This window comes from Mya arenaria, chromosome 2, assembly GCF_026914265.1.
Source record: "Mya arenaria isolate MELC-2E11 chromosome 2, ASM2691426v1".
Classification (NCBI taxonomy): Eukaryota; Metazoa; Mollusca; class Bivalvia; order Myida; family Myidae; genus Mya; species Mya arenaria.
The window spans coordinates 59,911,132-59,929,624 of record NC_069123.1 but is presented as its reverse complement, the minus strand read 5'-3'; the positions used below and the strand labels follow the sequence as shown (position 1 = coordinate 59,929,624).

The following is an 18,493-nucleotide window of genomic DNA, read 5'->3' as shown; positions in this document are numbered from 1 at the left end:
GCTGGGTTCGGTAATAATTTGATTTCAACAAATTGAGTCTTGTTTCATTTTCTTCTTGATTAATGAAAGTTATTTGAAGGCATTTATAGGTCCGTGCTTTTAATTAGAACATACATTAGTACTGAGGCTTGTTAAAGTAAGTACCTAAAAAAGCTTTACCTGCAAGGCACTTGTTCCCTTATAGGTCAAAATTATAAAATAGCAAAGTTTTGGGTCTACTTTGTGAAGTGTTCACAGGATGTACACAAAACAGTTTAGCCTGTAGATTTCGAAGAATATTAAATGATTTTCATAGTAACATAAGACATTTGAGAAAATCAGAAAAGTTTTACATATCTTAAATACTATGACCAGCTTATAACATAACTTCACCTGACTAACTGGCAAATGGTGAGCTTTCGTCCGTACCCGTCCATAATTAAATTGTTTACCCATTACATACCACAATTTTAGACTAAATTGGTCAGAACTATTGTCTTGATGGACTATGTGACAAGTTTGATAATGGGTCATCTCAGGTCACTATAAAAAGGTCACTGTCAAAACTTAGAAATATATTGTTTACACAAAAGAGGCCGCAACATTAGATCAATGCGTCTAAAAATTGGGAAGAATAATGGTCTTCACGAATTCTAGGTCATTTTCGAATATAAGTAGTGTCAGTTTAAAAAAATAATAATTAAGTTTGAAAATAACCTTTTTCGCCAATAGAGGTCACACATCTAGATCAATGTCGGAGTTCAAATATTGGTCATCCCACGTCAACCACTAGGTCAAACCTTGTTTGCGCAATAGGGGCAACATAAAACTCAAAATGATTTCCTTCAGGAAATCTAGGTCACGTTGGAAAAGGGTCATGAAGGGACTAAGCTATATCAACAAGATCAACTCCTAAAAGAACCTTATGAACTCAATAGAACGTTTCATTTCCATTGTAGCACCAGAAATTATTGTTAAATCTATGTCAATATTGAATTAAGGCTTTGTTGGGTGAAAGTAGGATATTACTTCAAATATTAAGGTTAATATGTAATGAACACACCAGAAATCCTGTGGCCAGAGTTTCATAATATGTCATGTGACTGATTCAGGGCCATATGGGCCCTCAGCTTAGATCCCAGCTCACAAATCTAGCTGTTGAAGAGGACTTTGTTGAATTTTTTATAAGATAATTTTTTAATGAATATTTTATAAGATTTTGGAGGAATTGTACTAGTTGTGCTAGGTTAGGTTCCACGATGTTCATGTATCTCGGTGATAAACACCAAATAAGTGAATTCTACTTTTAATACAGCATATATAGATATTGTTAACGGCGGCTTAAGTGAGGTTTCCCAAACATTTTTAACCATAAAGTCTTGTAACATGTATTCTCCGTAACACTATTTTCCCTGTCTTTGTTGACATACATAATAGATAATACTAGTATACCAAAGCAGAATGCATGCAGCAGACACTGACTGCCAAAAAACAACCACCATACTAAAATAAAACGAGACTTATTTGGATGCAAAGCATCAAAGACGCCGCGAATGTTTTTTAAACATGACTTGAAGTAAAATCAGATGTAGTTCACCAGCATAGCACGTTTAAGGTACATTGATACAAGCATTCTTAGTTATTGAATAAAATTATCAGCTCAAGGTCACCACGACCTGACGTCAAAATAGTTCGGTGCTGGTCATGAGTCAGAGACCTTTACCAAATCTGAGGTATCTAGACCTGACTTAAAGCGTTTTTCAATTAATGACAGGAAACTGCGCATGCTCAGCTAACAGTCATAATGACCTTGATATTGATCGGAAACTGATTTTTAAGCCTAAGGTCACCACTAACGTGAACCCTGACCATCTGACCTCAAAATTAACATCGATCATCTGCTGCTCATGACCAATCATACAACCAAGTTGGAGGTCCCTGAGACAGAGTTTTTCAGATATTGAATGTTAACTGATTTTAAAGTTTAAACTGAAGGTCACCACGACCCTGGCTTCTGATCTCTTGACCTCAAAATCAAAAGAGTTCATATCACCATCATGACATACTTACATAGAAAGTGTTCCTGGGCCTGTTCTGCATATATTGAGCGGACACCGATTTTCTAAAATTTTCAGCTGAAAGTAATCTTAAGGTCACCACGTCATTGTCAATTGACCTCAAACCATCAGGCTTTATCCGCTGATCATGACCAACCTTACTACAAGGATTAAGAACTATCGGCCTAAACGCTCTTCAAATATTGATCGGAACCCATGGGGACGGACAGTAGACGGGCAGAATTATAAACTTAGTAGTAATGATTTTAGTTTAATATGAGTTAAGTGTGACGCAAGGTTTTGATGAAAGTATAGTATAAATTTAGCGCGCACAGCGTCACTATGAAAGTTATGCAATGATTACTATATTACTTTATCTACAAACAGTTTTCATATTTTTAATTAAATATTTCTATTGAAAGCCAAATTATATTAATTTGAAGAAGGGCGGTAATAAGACAATGAAACGACCATACTTATTGCATAGTTTGGTTACGTTCAGTTCCTACATTATATAATTCATACTTTTATATGTTATGAAGTGTCATTGAATTTTGAAGTTTATATACCCATTTATTAAAAATCTTATTTTTTTTTAAATAAGCAAAACATCTTCCAAAACTTTTTTTCTGAAATGTGATGAATCGGCTCCTAAGGTTTGTAAACCGCAGCCTACGAGTTTTGGGAGAATTGAATTATAAAATACTAAATACTGATAAGTTCAACGACCAGCAATTTGATAGGTGGGTGTCAGAATGTTAGGTGGGTGTCAGTATGTAAGGTGGGTGTCAGTATGTAAGGTGGATGTCAGTATGTTAGGTGGGTGTCAGTATGTTAGGTGGGTGTCAGTATGTTAGGTGGGTGTCAGTATGTTAGGTGGGTGTCAGTATGTTAGGTGGGTGTCAGTATGTAAGGTGAGTGTCAGTATGTAAGGTGGGTGTCAGTATGTTAGGTGGGTGTCAGTATGTAAGGTGGGTGTCAGTATGTAAGGTGGGTGTCAGTATGTTAGGTGGGTGTCAGTATGTAAGGTGGGTGTCAGTATGTTAGGTGGGTGTCAGTATGTAAGGTGGTTGTCAGTATGTTAGGTGGTTGTCAGTATGTTAGGTGGGTGTCAGTATGTTAGGTGGGTGTCAGTATGTTAGGTGGGTGTCAGAATGTTAGGTGGGTGTCAGTATGTAAGGTGGATGTTAGTATGTAAGGTGGGTGTCAGTATGTTAGGTGGGTGTCAGTATGTTAGGTGGGTGTCAGTATGTAAGGTGGGTGTCAGTATGTTAGGTGGGTGTCAGTATGTAAAGTGGGTGTCAGTATGTTAGGTGGGTGTCAGTATGTAAGGTGGATGTCAGTATGTAAGGTGGGTGTCAGTATGTTAGGTGGGTGTCAGTATGTTAGGTGGGTGTCAGTATGTTAGGTGGGTGTCAGTATGTAAGGTGGATGTCAGTATGTTAGGTGGGTGTCAGTATGTTAGGTGGGTGTCAGTATGTAAGGTGGGTGTCAGTATGTTAGGTGGGTGTCAGTATGTAAGGTGGGTGTCAGTATGTTAGGTGGGTGTCAGTATGTTAGGTGGGTGTCAGTATGTAAGGTGGGTGTCAGTATGTAAGGTGGATGTCAGTATGTTAGGTGGGTGTCAGTATGTTAGGTGGGTGTCAGTATGTTAGGTGGGTGTCAGTATGTAAGGTGGGTGTCAGTATGTAAGGTGGGTGTCAGTATGTTAGGTGGGTGTCAGTATGTTAGGTGGGTGTCAGTATGTTAGGTGGGTGTCAGTATGTTAGGTGGGTGTCAGTATGTTAGGTGGGTGTCAGTATGTTAGGTGGGTGTCATTATGTAAGGTGGGTGTGAGTATGTTAGGTGGGTGTCAGTATGTAAGGTGGGTGTCAGTATGGTAGGTGGGTGTGAGTATGTTAGGTGGGTGTCAGCATGTAAGGTGGGTGTCAGTATGTTAGGTGGGTGTCAGTATGTTAGGTGGGTTTCAGTATGTAAGGTGGGTGTCAGTATGTTAGGTGGGTGTCAGTATGTAAGGTGGGTGTCAGTATGTAAGGTGGGTGTCAGTATGTAAGGTGGGTGTCAGTATGTTAGGTGGGTTTCAGTATGAAAGGTGGGTGTCAGTATGTTAGCAGGGTGTCAGTATGTAAGGTGGGTGTCATTTTGTAAGGTGGTTGTCAGTATGTAAGGTGGGTGTCAGTATGTAAAGTGGGTGTCAGTATGTAAGGTGGGTGTCAGTATGTTAGGTGGGTTTCAGTATGAAAGGTGGGTGTCAGTATGTAAGGTGGTTGTCAGTATGTAAGGTGGATGTCAGTATGTAAGTTGGTTGTCAGTATGTTAGGTGGGTGTCAGTATGTTAGGTGGGTGTCAGTATGTAAGGTGGGTGTCAGTATGTAAAGTGGGTGTCAGTATGTTAGGTGGTTGTCAGTATGTAAGGTGGTTGTCAGTATGTTAGGTGGGTGTCAGTTTGTAAGGTGGGTGTCAGTATGTAAGGTGGGTGTCAGTATGTTAGGTGGGTGTCAGTATGTAAGGTGGGTGTCAGTATGTTAGGTGGGTGTCAGTATGTTAGGTGGGTGTCAGTTTGTAAGATGGGTGTCAGTATGTTAGATGGGTGTCAGTATGTAAGGAGGGTGTCAGTGTGTTAGGTGGGTGTCAATGTGTTAGGTGGGTGTCAGTATGTAAGGTGGTTGTCAGTATGTTAGGTGGGTGTCAGTATGTAAGTTGGTTGTCAGTATGTTAGGTGGGTGTCAGTATGTTAGGTGGGTTTCAGTATGTAAGGTGGGTGTCAGTATGTAAGGTGGGTGTCAGTATGTTAGGTGGGTGTCAGTATGTAAGGTGGGTGTCAGTATGTTAGGTGAGTGTCAGTATGTTAGGTGAGTGTCAGTATGTTAGGTGAGTGTCAGTATGTAAGGTGGGTGTCAGTATGTAAGGTGGGTGTCAGTATGTTAGGTTGGTGTCAGTATGTAAGGTGGGTGTCAGTATGTTAGGTGGTTGTCAGTATGTAAGGTGGTTGTCAGTATGTTAGGTGGGTGTCAGTTTGTAAGGTGGGTGTCAGTATGTTAGGTGGGTGTCAGTATGTAAGGTGGGTGTCAGTATGTTAGGTGGGTGTCATTATGTAAGGTGGGTGTCAGTATGTAAGGTGGGTGTCAGTTTGTTAGGCGGGTGTCAGTATGTAAGGTGGGTGTCAGTATGTTAGGTGGGTGTCAGTATGTTAGCAGGGTGTCAGTATGTAAGGTGGGTGTCATTTTGTAAGGTGGTTGTCAGTATTTAAGGTGGGTGTCAGTATGTAAGTGGGTGTCAGTATGTTAGGTGGGTGTCAGTATGTAAGGTGGGTGTCAGTATGTTAGGTGGGTGTCAGTAAAGTGGGTGTCAGTATGTTAGGTGAGTGTCAGTTTGTTAGGTGGGTGTCAGTATGTTAGGTGGGTGTCAGTTTGTAAGGTGGTTGTCAGTATGTTAGGTGGGTGTCAGTATGTTAGGTGGGTGTCAGTATGTTAGGTGGGTGTCAGTAAAGTGGGTGTCAGTATGTAAGGTGGGTGTCAGTATTTAAGGTGGGTGTCAGTATGTTAGGTGGGTGTCAGTATGTTAGGTGGGTGTCAGTATGTAAGGTGGGTGTCAGTAAAGTGGGTGTCAGTATGTAAGGTGGTTGTCAGTTTGTAAGGTGGTTGTCAGTATGTTAGGTGGGTGTCAGTATGTAAGGTGGGTGTCAGTAAAGTGGGTGTCAGTATGTAAGGTGGTTGTCAGTTTGTAAGGTGGGTGTCAGTATGTTAGGTGGGTGTCAGTATGTAAGGTGGGTGTCAGTATGTAAGGTGGGTGTCAGTATGTAAGGTGGGTGTCAGTATGTTAGGTGGGTGTCAGTAAAGTGGGTTTCAGTAAAGTGGGTGTCAGTATGTTAGGTGGGTGTCAGTTTGTAAGGTGGGTGTCAGTATGTTAGGTGGGTGTCAGTATGTTAGGTGGGTGTCAGTATGTAAGGTGGGTGTCAGTATGTTAGGTGGGTGTCAGTAAAGTGGGTGTCAGTAAAGTGGGTGTCAGTATGTTAGGTGGGTGTCAGTTTGTAAGGTGGGTGTCAGTATGTTAGGTGGGTGTCAGTATGTTAGGTGGGTGTCAGTATGTTAGGTGGGTGTCAGTATGTTAGGTGGGTGTCAGTAAAGTGGGTGTCAGTATGTAAGGTGGGTGTCAGTATTTAAGGTGGGTGTCAGTATGTAAGGTGGGTGTCAGTATGTTAGGTGGGTGTCAGTAAAGTGGGTGTCAGTAAAGTGGGTGTCAGTATGTTAGGTGGGTGTCAGTTTGTAAGGTGGGTGTCAGTATGTTAGGTGGGTGTCAGTATGTTAGGTGGGTGTCAGTATGTTAGGTGGGTGTCAGTAAAGTGGGTGTCAGTAAAGTGGGTGTCAGTATGTTAGGTGGGTGTCAGTATGTTAGGTGGGTGTCAGTATGTAAGGTGGGTGTCAGTATGTTAGGTGGGTGTCAGTAAAGTGGGTGTCAGAAAAGTGGGTGTCAGTATGTAAGGTGGGTGTCAGTTTGTAAGGTGGGTGTCAGTATGTTAGGTGGGTGTCAGTATGTTAGGTGGGTGTCAGTATGTTAGGTGGGTGTCAGTAAAGTGGGTGTCAGTATGTAAGGTGGTTGTCAGTTTGTAAGGTGGTTGTCAGTATGTTAGGTGGGTGTCAGTTTGTAAGGTGGGTGTCAGTATGTTAGGTGGGTGTCAGTATGTTAGGTGGGTGTCAGTATGTAAGGTGGGTGTCAGTATGTAAGGTGGGTGTCAGTATGTTAGATGGGTGTCAGTATGTAAGGTGGGTGTCAGCATGTCAAGTGGGTGTCAGTATGTAAGGTGGGTGCGCTACCAGCGGAGCTAACTTGCTATTTTGACTTATCGCAAAACAATAGTTAAATAAACCACACTTTCCAATTTTGATTTTCGAAATATAAAAAGTCTAATAATAATGACGATCATTAATACGATATTTTTGAGCTTATACCTTATACTCAACCTAAACTTTTACAATGATTAAAATTACTAGCGACTTCTGGGCCACACATTACGTTGAATGTGATCATTGGCCATATGCAATCAAAAGGTAGGCCAAATATTACGAAAAGCAAATTTAGACTCTAGTAGCCACATGTTCATCCCAACGTTCATGGAATTGAGAATGATTGTCTTATCCAATCTTTATGAAACGTAGTGAGATTCTTTGTGTCCAAGACATCCATGCCAAGATGGGTAATTTAAGGTCAATAGTAGGACACTAAATGTAAATTATGTAAATCGTTAGAAAACCTAATATTTTCGAAACCTTGCATGTTTTATGGTTATTATTGAAACTGCACGAAGACAGCTATAGGCTGCACAGAATGAGCAACTCCCGATAAACATGCAAGTGTATGTATTCTTTGAAGCATGCAAAATGTACCATTATTCTGTACGTGCCAATTATGGCACCACAGCAATTTAATTTCTAAAGTGATCAATTTCCAAGTGGCCACATGCATCCAACGTTCGGTTTTATTCAAAGACGGGTAACGTCAAACGACACCATAACTTATAAGCCCACTGACGTTCTAGCTGGACGTTAAACGTGACGTATGGTACGTCCACGTCACCTCCACGAAACGCGAAAGGTTCAGGTTTGTTCAACGATTTACATAATGTCAACATGGGAGATATGTGTTTTCAAGTTTAAACTATGACACCATAAATTCACATTTCAGTTTCAGCACAAAGGCGATCAAACCAGTTCTATTCCTAATCAAATTTAGTGAATTTAAAAGAGAATATAAAGGATTTAGTTTCTTCTTTAACAATCGTGTTCGAAATAACTGGGTGTTTATCATATCCTGAATAATCGTAACCTTGATGAAATGTAGACTTGACCGACGACAAGTATAGATGGCACATAAGTATGCACTTTAATGGGATGTAGCCAACTACATGACTGGCCTTGTAGGCGGAAAAGTGTAAAATGAGTTAAACATTTATTGTAAGTTGAAATGTTAACATAAATATATAGATTTATACTGCAACTATGATACACTAGTTAGACATCAAAACAACATGTATTTCGAACATATATAAGCTGATCCCTAAAATCAGCCATAGTAATGAGTATTTTCAACAGTTATGTAACACAGATAACATGACACCTTTACCTACCAGCATATTTATAATGAACAAGTTTAAAGCTTCACTCTCACAGGTTGAACGTTTTGACAACTTATTTTATTTTTTTGGTCTTGTAACGAGCCATTTTTTTGCGAAAATGCATGGAAACCAGATATAAGACTGCTGATAAATTGATGTTTTATTCATTTTTCTTAAACGGTTTAAGCCATAAAACATTAATTTTCGAACGGAAATATGAAAATCTGCAATCTGATCTTTTGTCAGCAATCTTTTACCATTGGTTTGCAGATATTTACGCAAAAAAATGCTCTTTCCACGACAAAAAAAATAAAATGTAAAAACGGTATATCTGTAACAGTGCAGCTTTAACACTATAGAGGACAAACAGCGCTGTTCCGTTAGTACTATACAAGTCAAAGAAATTACAGAAAACGATGTTGAATGCAATGACTGGTTAACAAAGATGCGCTTACGAAAGTTTTTTGATATTTTGACTCTACCCATTGCAATAAAGCCCGAATTTTGATAGAGAAACAATGAAATGGAATACAGTCAACACGAGTGGTAACGTTGGCCAGCTTCATTATATGTTATTGTAGCGACCGGTCTCAGCCACGTCTTCGTAGTCGATTCTGAGCAGAGCGAGAAATATAAAGGCCTCTAGAAGACCGAGGCCCGTCCCAACCCACGCCACTATAAACGACCAGCCGTAACTCGTCGACACGGAGCTCGGGTACTCTGCTCGTGACGTTTTGTCTAAATCACGCATGGCTATAAAGCATATACCACTCGCTATTGCTGCCATTGCTGAAAATAATATAATTGGTATGAATGCCATGATTGTTCGACTTATTATCCATCTAAATTCCTCATAACAACATGAATATATCCTACGACTAGTCATTGTATTGTATCTGATCATTTTAGAGAAAAAAAACACTATTATGCTGATTTAATGTTTAACCATTATATTTTAACATCTATTAAGTCATTGTCGGATATCCCCGATACACACTTTGCTATGTATGAAGTGTAACGGAAGAAAGTACCGTGGTTGCCAACGATGCTATTAAGTAAGCGCTACACAGATATACATGTCCATTTGTACACTATGGCGAAACAAATTAGAAACTAATAACTGAGCCACTCACTAGCAAGAAGGGTCATGAGTGCGGCTATCAGGTAGAGAGTGGAGCGCTTCACGGCCTTGCAGTCGCCCGGCCAGAGCCCAAATATGAGGGCGACCACCGTGAACAGTTGCATCCCCGCCGCGGCGATCATCAGTGCCACCCAGCTCCGCTCTAAACCTGCACGCAACAAGGGAAAGTGGTAATACTCATTTGATGTTCATTTCATTGGTCGAATTCCCGATAGATGGAGACAATAATAGACAATTAATTACTTAAAATAAAATGTATCCCGTAGGACATGCGACTATTCAAATAATTTTAAGTTGCTATTATGGAAAATTTCATCAGGAGTTAATAATTCTTACTTAGATATTTGTAGTTTTCAGACGACATATTGTCTTCCGCCCGTCTTGTCATGTCCTTGTATGTGTACACACAGTCCCCGGCCCGATCCTCCGCGGGAACGCCTGGAAATTAAACGGTGACTTTGTAAGGCACGTTTTGAGGTTAAGAATATACCACGGCACACCAAAGAATATGTAGCGTGTCACTTATGTATACTTGTTATGGTATAGCACAGGTTACATAATTAAACCCACATGTCACACGTTTTATCAACTTTTGTGAATAAGGCAAATTTTTAACGTATCGAAGCACTCTTTTCACAATACATTTTTGTTTTTCGTTAACGAGCACAATTGTTTCGGAGGGTTATTGTCAACGAGCACATTTTTCACTGAGTCTGTATTTTCATTGAGCACATTTTTCACCAATTTGAAACAAACTTTCCATTTTAAGAGAAACACGTATTTTTTTCTTTCTAATTGGACTAGATTTTCCTGAGTGAGACAAAATACATGTGCTAGCGGATTGATGTAGGGATGCATTTTTAATTTTCATAAAGAACTAGAAATAAATGTATACCATAATGTATATAATGAAATCATTTTCCTTTACGGACACGCCTCAATCAAACCAGTGGTCGCCAATACCGCTCAAATATAAACGCGTAAGAAAATTCAGTAAAATGACTACATGCGGTTATATTTTGTCAGTTTTTGACATATTGTTTTTCTTCTTTGTTTATTTAGCTGAAATAAGTTGTGATTAAAATATTTTGGGATTAATATTGACTTCATCGCATTTAAGATGATGGTTACGTTGTTTGTTTTGTGTTTCTTCAAGCAAATCTTACACGACTTGTCTCTCATGAATGCCAGCCACATTGACTGATATCGTCGTAAAAAAGGTTAATACATTAATCACAACCAGTCAAGGACTGCTCCTTTAACTGCAAATGAATACTAAGACTAACAATACCATTCGCATTTAATTTTTAAAAAGTTTCACTTAAAACGGATCTTGACTTGTGCTTATTGACGAACGTTGCCTTCTGCATGCACATATATTGTTGCTGTTGTTTTTTAATAGTGTGATATCTAAGAAGAACCGCAGTCATGATGGCTAACATTCGCGTACTTGTTTCAGCATTTTTAAAGAAGTATGACACTTAATTCACAGTATAATCATATTCAAGTTTTATGCGAAGCTTTATTAAATAATATGCTTGTTTCAGGTTGCATGCCTCCGTTTTTAAATAGGGCCGCTAGGTCGAAATAAAACCTGCATGTATTTTACTAGGCAAATTGTTTCCAGGGATGTTCAGAATACTTAGTATACAATTAGGGGTTAGCATGGCTGGTATTAAAAAAACATTTTTAAAAGAGAAAAGAAACACACAAATATTAAAAAATATATTTTTCAAGTGAAAAAGGGCTAGGGCGGGTGCAAAAAAAACACAAGTAGGGTCGGTGCAAAAAAACACAAGTAGGGTCGGTGCAAAAAAAACACAAGTAGGGTCGGTGCAAAAAACACAAGTAGGGTCGGTGCAAAAAAACACAAGTAGGGTCGGTGCAAAAAACACAAGTAGGGTCGGTGCAAAAAAGCACAAGTAGGGTCGGTGCAAAAAAACACACAAGTAGGGTCGGTGCAAAAAAACACAAGTAGGGTCGGTGCAAAAAAACACAAGTAGGGTCGGTGCAAAAAAAACACAAGTAGGGTCGGTGCAAAAAAAACACAAGTAGGGTCGGTGCAAAAAACACAAGTAGGGTCGGTGCAAAAAACACAAGTAGGGTCGGTGCAAAAAAACACAAGTAGGGTCGGTGCAAAAAAACACAAGTAGGGTCGGTGCAAAAAACACAAGTAGGGTCGGTGCAAAAAACATAAGTAAGGTCGGTATATGTACGTGAAGTTAGCGGCCTAGCGGCCTAGCGGCCTAGCGGCGTGAAGTTAGCGGCCTAGCGGCCTAGCGGCGTGAAGTTAGCGGCCTGGCGGCCTAGCGGCCTAGCGGCGTGAAGTTAGCGGCCTGGCGGCCTGGCGGCCTAGCGGCCTAGCGGCCTAAAATGGTTTCCTATTTCAAAGCATGTATACATGCATTTTCTTCTAAAACAATGACATATTAACTGTTTGAATGCACACATTAACACTTTGAAGCTATTAGCGATAATCAACATCTTTTTTTTTCAAAAAAGTCGATTAAGCAGTCAGCATACATGCCAATCCTTCTCAAAAATATGTTGATAATCGCCTCAGAGTGATAGTCTGTGCATAAAAACAGTTAACATATCATTTTTTTAGAAGAAAATGCATGTAGTCATGCTTTGAAATAGGATAGCATTTTAGGCCGCCAGGCCGCTAGGCCGCTAACTTCACGCCGCTAGGCCGCTAGGCCGCTGAAGTGCTTGATCGACTTTTTTAAAAAAAGTTGAAAAACGGTTCAGAGTGATAATTTGTGCATAAAAACAATAAATATATCATTGTTTTAGAAGAACATGCATGTTTAATGCTTTGAAATAGCTGACTGCTTTATCGACGCTTTAAAAAAAAAAGATGTTGATAATCGCTAATTGCTTCAAAGTGTTAATTTGTGCATAAAAACAGTTAATATGTCATTGTTTTAGAAGAAAATGCATGTATACATGCTTTGAAATAGGAAACCATTTTAGGCCGCTAGGCCGCTAGGCCGCCAGGCCGCTAACTTCACGCTGCTAGGCCGCTAGGCCGCTGAAGTGCTCGATCGACTTTTTTGAAAAAAAGTTGAAAAACGCTTCAGAGTGATAATTTGTGCATATAAACAGTTAATATATCATTGATTAAGAAGAACAGGCATGTTTAATGCTTTGAAATAGCTGACTGCTTTATCGACGTTTTTGGAAAAAAACTGTTGATAATCGCTTCATTGTGCTAATTTGTGCATAAAAACAGTTAAAATGTTATTGTTTTAGAAGAAAATGCATGTATACATGCTTTGAAATAGGATTCAATTTAGGCCGCTAGGCCGCTAGGCCGCTAGGCCGCTAATTTCAGGCTTCTATGCCACTAGGTCGCTGAAGTGCTTGATCGACTTTTTTTGAAAAAAGTTTGAAAAACGCTTCAGAGTGATAATTTGTGCATAAAACAGTTAATTTAAAATTGTTTTAGAATAAAAGGTAAAGAAAAATATTCTGAATATATAACAATTTAAGGCCGCTATGTAACTATATGAATAAAAAACCTTGATTTATCATTGTTTTAAAAAAAAACGCATTGACAATTGCTTGGAAATAGAAAAAATAATTAGGCCGCCAGGCCGCTTGGCCGCTAGGCCGCCAACTTTACGCCGCTAGGCCGCCAGGCCGCTAACTTCACGCCGCTAGGCCGCTAGGCCGCTAACTTCACGCCGCTAGGCCGCTAGGCCGCTAGGCTGCTAACTTCACGCCGCTAGGCCGCTAGGCCGCTAGGCCGCTAACTTCACGTACATGGTCGGTATACCGAAAAGAAACAAGGTGTTTTTTATGCCTTAACGGTTACAACCAAGACGTACGGCACGTAAAACGTCCTTCAAAATAGAATTTAAATGTCGGTTATTTGAAAAAAAAATACTGCAATCCTTTTGGTTTAAAAATAATTTCAACTATTATAACATATTAAAACATTTAAACATTGGGGTTCATTTACAATAAAAGTAGCTTAAATGCGGAATGTGATACACCTGTTATGGTATCAGATAGCATCACAGTCAAGGTTTTCTCATCAGATGATATTTTAGTTACGAATACTGTGTTTGAAATCTTATACATAGAAACAACTTTTTATCAGTTGAATAGCCATGGTGATAAGCTAATACGGATAATGCGTTTTTCCTCTAAATATAATAATCAAGTTTAGAAGCCCGTCAATGATATAGTTATGAAACTTAATCGACTGAAAATTTGAGAACAAAGAATACTACCATCGTTTAAAAGAAATAAGCGTTATGTTCGTTTATTTTAAAATACATCAACTCAAACTTGAGGGAAATACTGTTTAAATGCCTCGTCTTCCAAGCGTATATATTACCACGCAGACAGGAGTACACGCATTCGTGAATGATTGAAGAGGGCGAGAGAATCCATATTTAGCAAACATTTTACTCTCGTTAAATAAAACTGACGATGCATTAAATGAAAACCACACGTTTCCACAACTTGTATTGAGCAATGCGTCTTTACTTACAATTACGTACTTGCAAACATTTAATTACATGGTGGGGTGACATCATTTGTCAACATGTTACGATAAGGACATTATGATTCAGTATGAAGTATTTACCATGATTCAATACCAGCCATGTACAAACCGCTGCTTTGATAGCGTTCAATGGACTGAATGTATATTGATCGAATGTATGAAATTCCATTCATTAACAGATCTCCGATAACAGGCTATGTAGCCATACCCGTTTGCACATGTATATAGTGTTTTCTGTCGTAAATACCTCGGGGGTATTAATTATGTCCTTATAATCTGGACTCTTCAAATACACCTTCGTTATACATTCACAACTTGTTAAATACAAAATTGCACATAGGTTAGAAATCTGTAGATTGTGAAGTAATTTGGGCAAAAATGAAAAAAAAACTTCTAGAGATAACAAACTATGCAAGAGGTACGGCTTAATTTACCAGTTAACTGGCTGCTCAAGTGTCTTGTTTCTCTACTGTTTATTCTTCATAAATTGTGTTACTGTATGCAATAAAATATGATTAAATTAAATTAAAACGGTCCTAATACAAAACGAATCAGATGGTGAGCTAGTAGAACTTGATAAAGACAAATGGTGCCATATTAGTAAATAGTTCATGAATAAACCCTAAAGGGCCCGAAAGACAGAAAGCTCCAGACAGCGGTACGTACCGAGAGGAATGACGTTGTCGTAGCAGCGGCGCCACATGCCGATGGAGTACGAGTAGTTCCGCTGGATGGTGGAGTCCGAGGAGTCCGTCTCCACCAAGTACCAGTAATCTGTCGTAATGCACGTGACCAACAGTGCCAGCGAAATCAGAATCATGAACAGCACGGTAAAAAGGAGGCACAGGTGACAACGCCCCATTCTAGCCATGGCTGCGGCCGTCTTGGCGAAGGCGGAGCACTGGCCCCGGAGAACAGACAGAGGTTGGTTAGTTCTTTTATCCACGAACTAAACTCTACACATGTGGTCACAGGTACAACGTAAAACTATCCGGCGAAATGGTCACACTATGTTCCGAAATTGGTAAAATGTAAATCAGTGGGAGCGGTCCTGATTAAAATGAATACTAAAGAAGCGAGTGTTTTCAATGGAATCGCTCACCTGTGTCAGGAGTGTAAATAAAGACGGGCAGTAGATCGTGGGCACTCGGGCGCGGTCGTAGTCTCTCGGTATATTGATCAACTCGCGACGCACTTCGTTTAAAATTATTACACATAAACTGTAGAGACCAATATTCAAAAGTTATGTATATTTTATTAAAATAGTTTAAGGAAAACGTTTTACTTTTCATAAGATTGCATAATTACATGTAATATAAACATAACCAACATAATCGCTTTTACAATCATTAGTATAGCGATAGGTTTTAAGATTATAACAAGGTACCTCACCGGCAAGACGGGGATAAAAAACGATAATATTATGTCTGAATGAAGAGAGCATTAGTGACGAGACTAAGTCGTGATTGAAAATAATAAAGTATTTAGACCGACATAACTGCACACTGGCAGACGAACGGACAGAAGCAAGGGTGGAGGAACATGCATATGTCAGACAGAGTTCTTTAATGTTTGTTTTTTTTAATATTTACTATTGTTTTATATGAACTATAAAATATTTAATAATTCACCTCGAATATGTCAAAGGTTACAGGCAGTCACTTCCGGCAGTAATTAATATCATATCAATTCTGATTGGTTGCTTTGTATTGCGATAGTTTTGGTGCAAATTTTTCCGCGCTAAAATATTCATTCGATCTTTGTTTGTCGTGCCTGACAGTTTTTTTTAATAAGTTTTATAAAAAAAGGATTTGACCAGCTCTAATAAAAAGGCTTACGATTTGCTTCAGCAGATGGTAACTTACTACAGACACCTTAACCATTTTAGTGTATCTGTCCTAATGGTCCACCTAAAGGATTTGCTTCAGCAGATGGGGGTAACTACAGACACCTCTTTTAGCAGGTGATTTTAAAATTGGCTTGTACGCTTTTGAACACTTGTCAGCACAACATTCATTTTTGAATGTTTAATGTCCAATGTAGTGCTGGCACGACATTCCTTTTGGAATGTCCAATGTCGTACAAGCACGAATTTCATTTTTGAATGTCCAATTTTCATATCGTATGTTTTGCTAACTTCACACAGCTATTTATAAATATGACATCAGTTTCATAGTTGTGTTGATGTGTCTTATACTAAACAAGTAATACTTCTTTGTGTTCTTATATCGTTATGTACCAAATGTTGTTACAACATGTATATTATATTTATAGTTTATGTTATTAAATAACTAAAATGAAACGATTATTTTTAATATATTCATTTTTAATGCTTTTATTCAGAAATACTTGACGAAGAGTCATGGTTGACTCTTTGAATTATATATCGATTCTGCTGAAGCTTTTGGCAATCTTAGACATCCTTTAAAATGTAGTCCAATGCTAGGATGAGAACCAAGAATGACATAACAGCTTGCTATGTTTAAAGGTCCAAGACATGGGATATTTAGTAGTCCCGTGCTATTGTTACTATTTAATTACAATATTTTGCTCTCATGTTTGCGGACGATGTAGACAATCATGCTGAAACTGTTCAACGTCACATGAATGCCATAAATCCATTTTACGGAAGTACATGCATGCACTTTTTTATTATAATTTATAGTATGAACATATAGTTTTTTAATCGGCAATCCATTTGTAGTATAGAGCAATGGAATTTTGGAGCAGCTAAGTTAAATGTAGCGTCATTTTGCAAATACATGGGGATAATATTAACGCTTTAGCCATGGCGAAGGACATTGCTACAATTCTCCAGGAAATTTGTGTCCAACCACATTCTAGTTAAATATTTGTTCATATACATGTATCGCATTCTAAAATAACTATTCATAAAGTAATTCAAGATGTTTTAAAATGTTTTCGTAGTTACGAACAGGGCTACCAATGATGGATTACAGAAATATATTAAATTGTCGAAAATATAAACCATACAACGTGATCAACTAAATGCCCTAGATTATAAAACTTTTCTTTGATGCATAAAGCCATGGTGCCACTTACGCTATTTGTTTAAATAGAATTTCTTCGACCGGGGTAGGCCAGGCACTCGGGATCATTGTTACTCTATTTACTTACAAATATAGATAACAAAGTTTAGCAACTACAACGTTTACGACTTAACGAATTCGTTGCTGGCATTGGCTTGGTATCCTTAACACTGTGTTCACAAATAATGTCTCCCGGATCTTTTTCTTTTTTTGGATTTTAATTGCTAAGTAGTAATGTTTAAGATAATTAAAACATATTCAAACTACAGGACTTTTGCTCATGTACCGTCTCCGTGGCCTAGTGCTTAAGGCATCTGCCTACGGAGCGGGGGTCGAAAGTTTGAGTCTCATACCGCGCTTGTTCTGACATGACCGGTTGCCGACCCAGCAGCTAGTGAAATCGAGGGGTACCGACTGCCTTCCTTCCAGGCGCATGGCATATGGGATAGGAATTGGGGTAAAGATGTTCACGAATGTAGGTGTCTTATAAGCCCGACGGGCTGGCCCTTAACTAAGAAGGGCGACACTATAATAAACAAACTCTTAACTATATGGATATGAATTCATAGCATTCACATATATATATATATATAGTATACAACATTGAGTAGAATTTGGTCAAATTGAGCCCGTCAGGAATGGCCCTTGCTAGATACTTTATATATCAAGTGAACAATTCAAAGAACTTTGGACCGCTTACACATAATAATTTGATTCTGGAGCAAATGCAGGATTTGATGTCAGAGGGGAGGTAACTTAAGGGCGTAAGCTTTTGGCATGCGCCCCTCCCTCAGAACCGAAATTCATTTGGTTTAAAGTGTTGATGTGGCGATTTCTCGTCCGAATAAAGTAAACTTGGACGATTTCAAAGGGGATGGGGGGCTGCATCCCCTGGATCCGCTAGTGTGATTGATGGGAATGTGTTTGTCCGAAGTTCGTCGTCCACAATAACTTCTTACGTTTTAGCATCTTCATTTCTGAACCAATCTTATTCAAATTAAGACACAATGTATATGGCACCACGGTCTCGGCCAAGTTCGATTATGGACCAAATTTGATGTGGATGAGAGAGTTATTGCCCTTAAATTTAAACGTATGTCATATATTAACTGCAATCTCTCCGGCGCTTTTCTCTCTTCACCAATCTCTTTTTTATGTAAAACGGACATTTGTTATAAAGATCTCTGCCATGGTTGATTGTGTGCCAAAAGGGCAAGTGGTATTGCCTTTGATTTATTAATAGGGCCATTTCACCAAGGATTGTTTTGGTCCCGAGAGTACCGGATCCCTTTTTTAGTCGATCGGCCCTATTTTTGCAAAATAAGTCGGGAACCTGCTTGCACTAACGTGCACTAACCTATACCTTCGGGGTAAGATCTGGCGCGATCGCATTTGTCCCCCGAAGGTCGGGTACCTAAAAAGTGATCGGCTACTGTTTTTAAACAAGTTGAAAAAACAGTAGCCGATCAAAAACCGTCGGCCCGTGGTCGCCTTGGTCGTCCGAGGGTCCTCTGAAGGTCCACTTGTCTCGTTCGCCCTCTGGAGCCCTCTGGAGCCTTCTGTAGCTTTCGTTTAGCCTCTGCCGCTCTCTTCCGAGGGTCGTGCGAAGTATCGTCGGATTGTAAGCACCCGACC

At 39.2% G+C, this 18,493-nt stretch overlaps 1 protein-coding gene across 1 annotated transcript; it reads right to left on the bottom strand.

Moving 5' to 3' along the window:
• Positions 1-7,970: 7,970 nt before the first annotated feature.
• On the bottom strand, positions 7,971-14,923 carry LOC128245307 (transmembrane protein 178B-like). The gene is made up of 4 exons (XM_052963434.1): positions 14,475-14,923; positions 9,626-9,727; positions 9,282-9,437; positions 7,971-8,937 (listed from the first exon to the last, which is right to left on the bottom strand). Exons 1-4 carry the CDS (start codon positions 14,677-14,679, stop codon positions 8,714-8,716), a joined length of 687 nt encoding a protein of 228 aa, XP_052819394.1. The 5' UTR covers positions 14,680-14,923; the 3' UTR covers positions 7,971-8,713.
• Between the last annotated feature and the right edge of the window lie 3,570 nt (positions 14,924-18,493).

Bases quoted from the DNA above. Each gene is read 5' to 3' on its own strand.
- LOC128245307 (XM_052963434.1), bottom strand. From the start codon at position 14,679: ATGGCTAGAATGGGGCGTTGTCACCTGTGCCTCCTTTTTACCGTGCTG. The intron at 9,438-9,625 runs GTAAGAATTATT...TGTTGCGTGCAG, and splicing joins TGAAAACTACAAATATCTAA to GTTTAGAGCGGAGCTGGGTG. The intron at 8,938-9,281 runs GTGAGTGGCTCA...TATTATTTTCAG, and splicing joins ACTCATGACCCTTCTTGCTA to CAATGGCAGCAATAGCGAGT.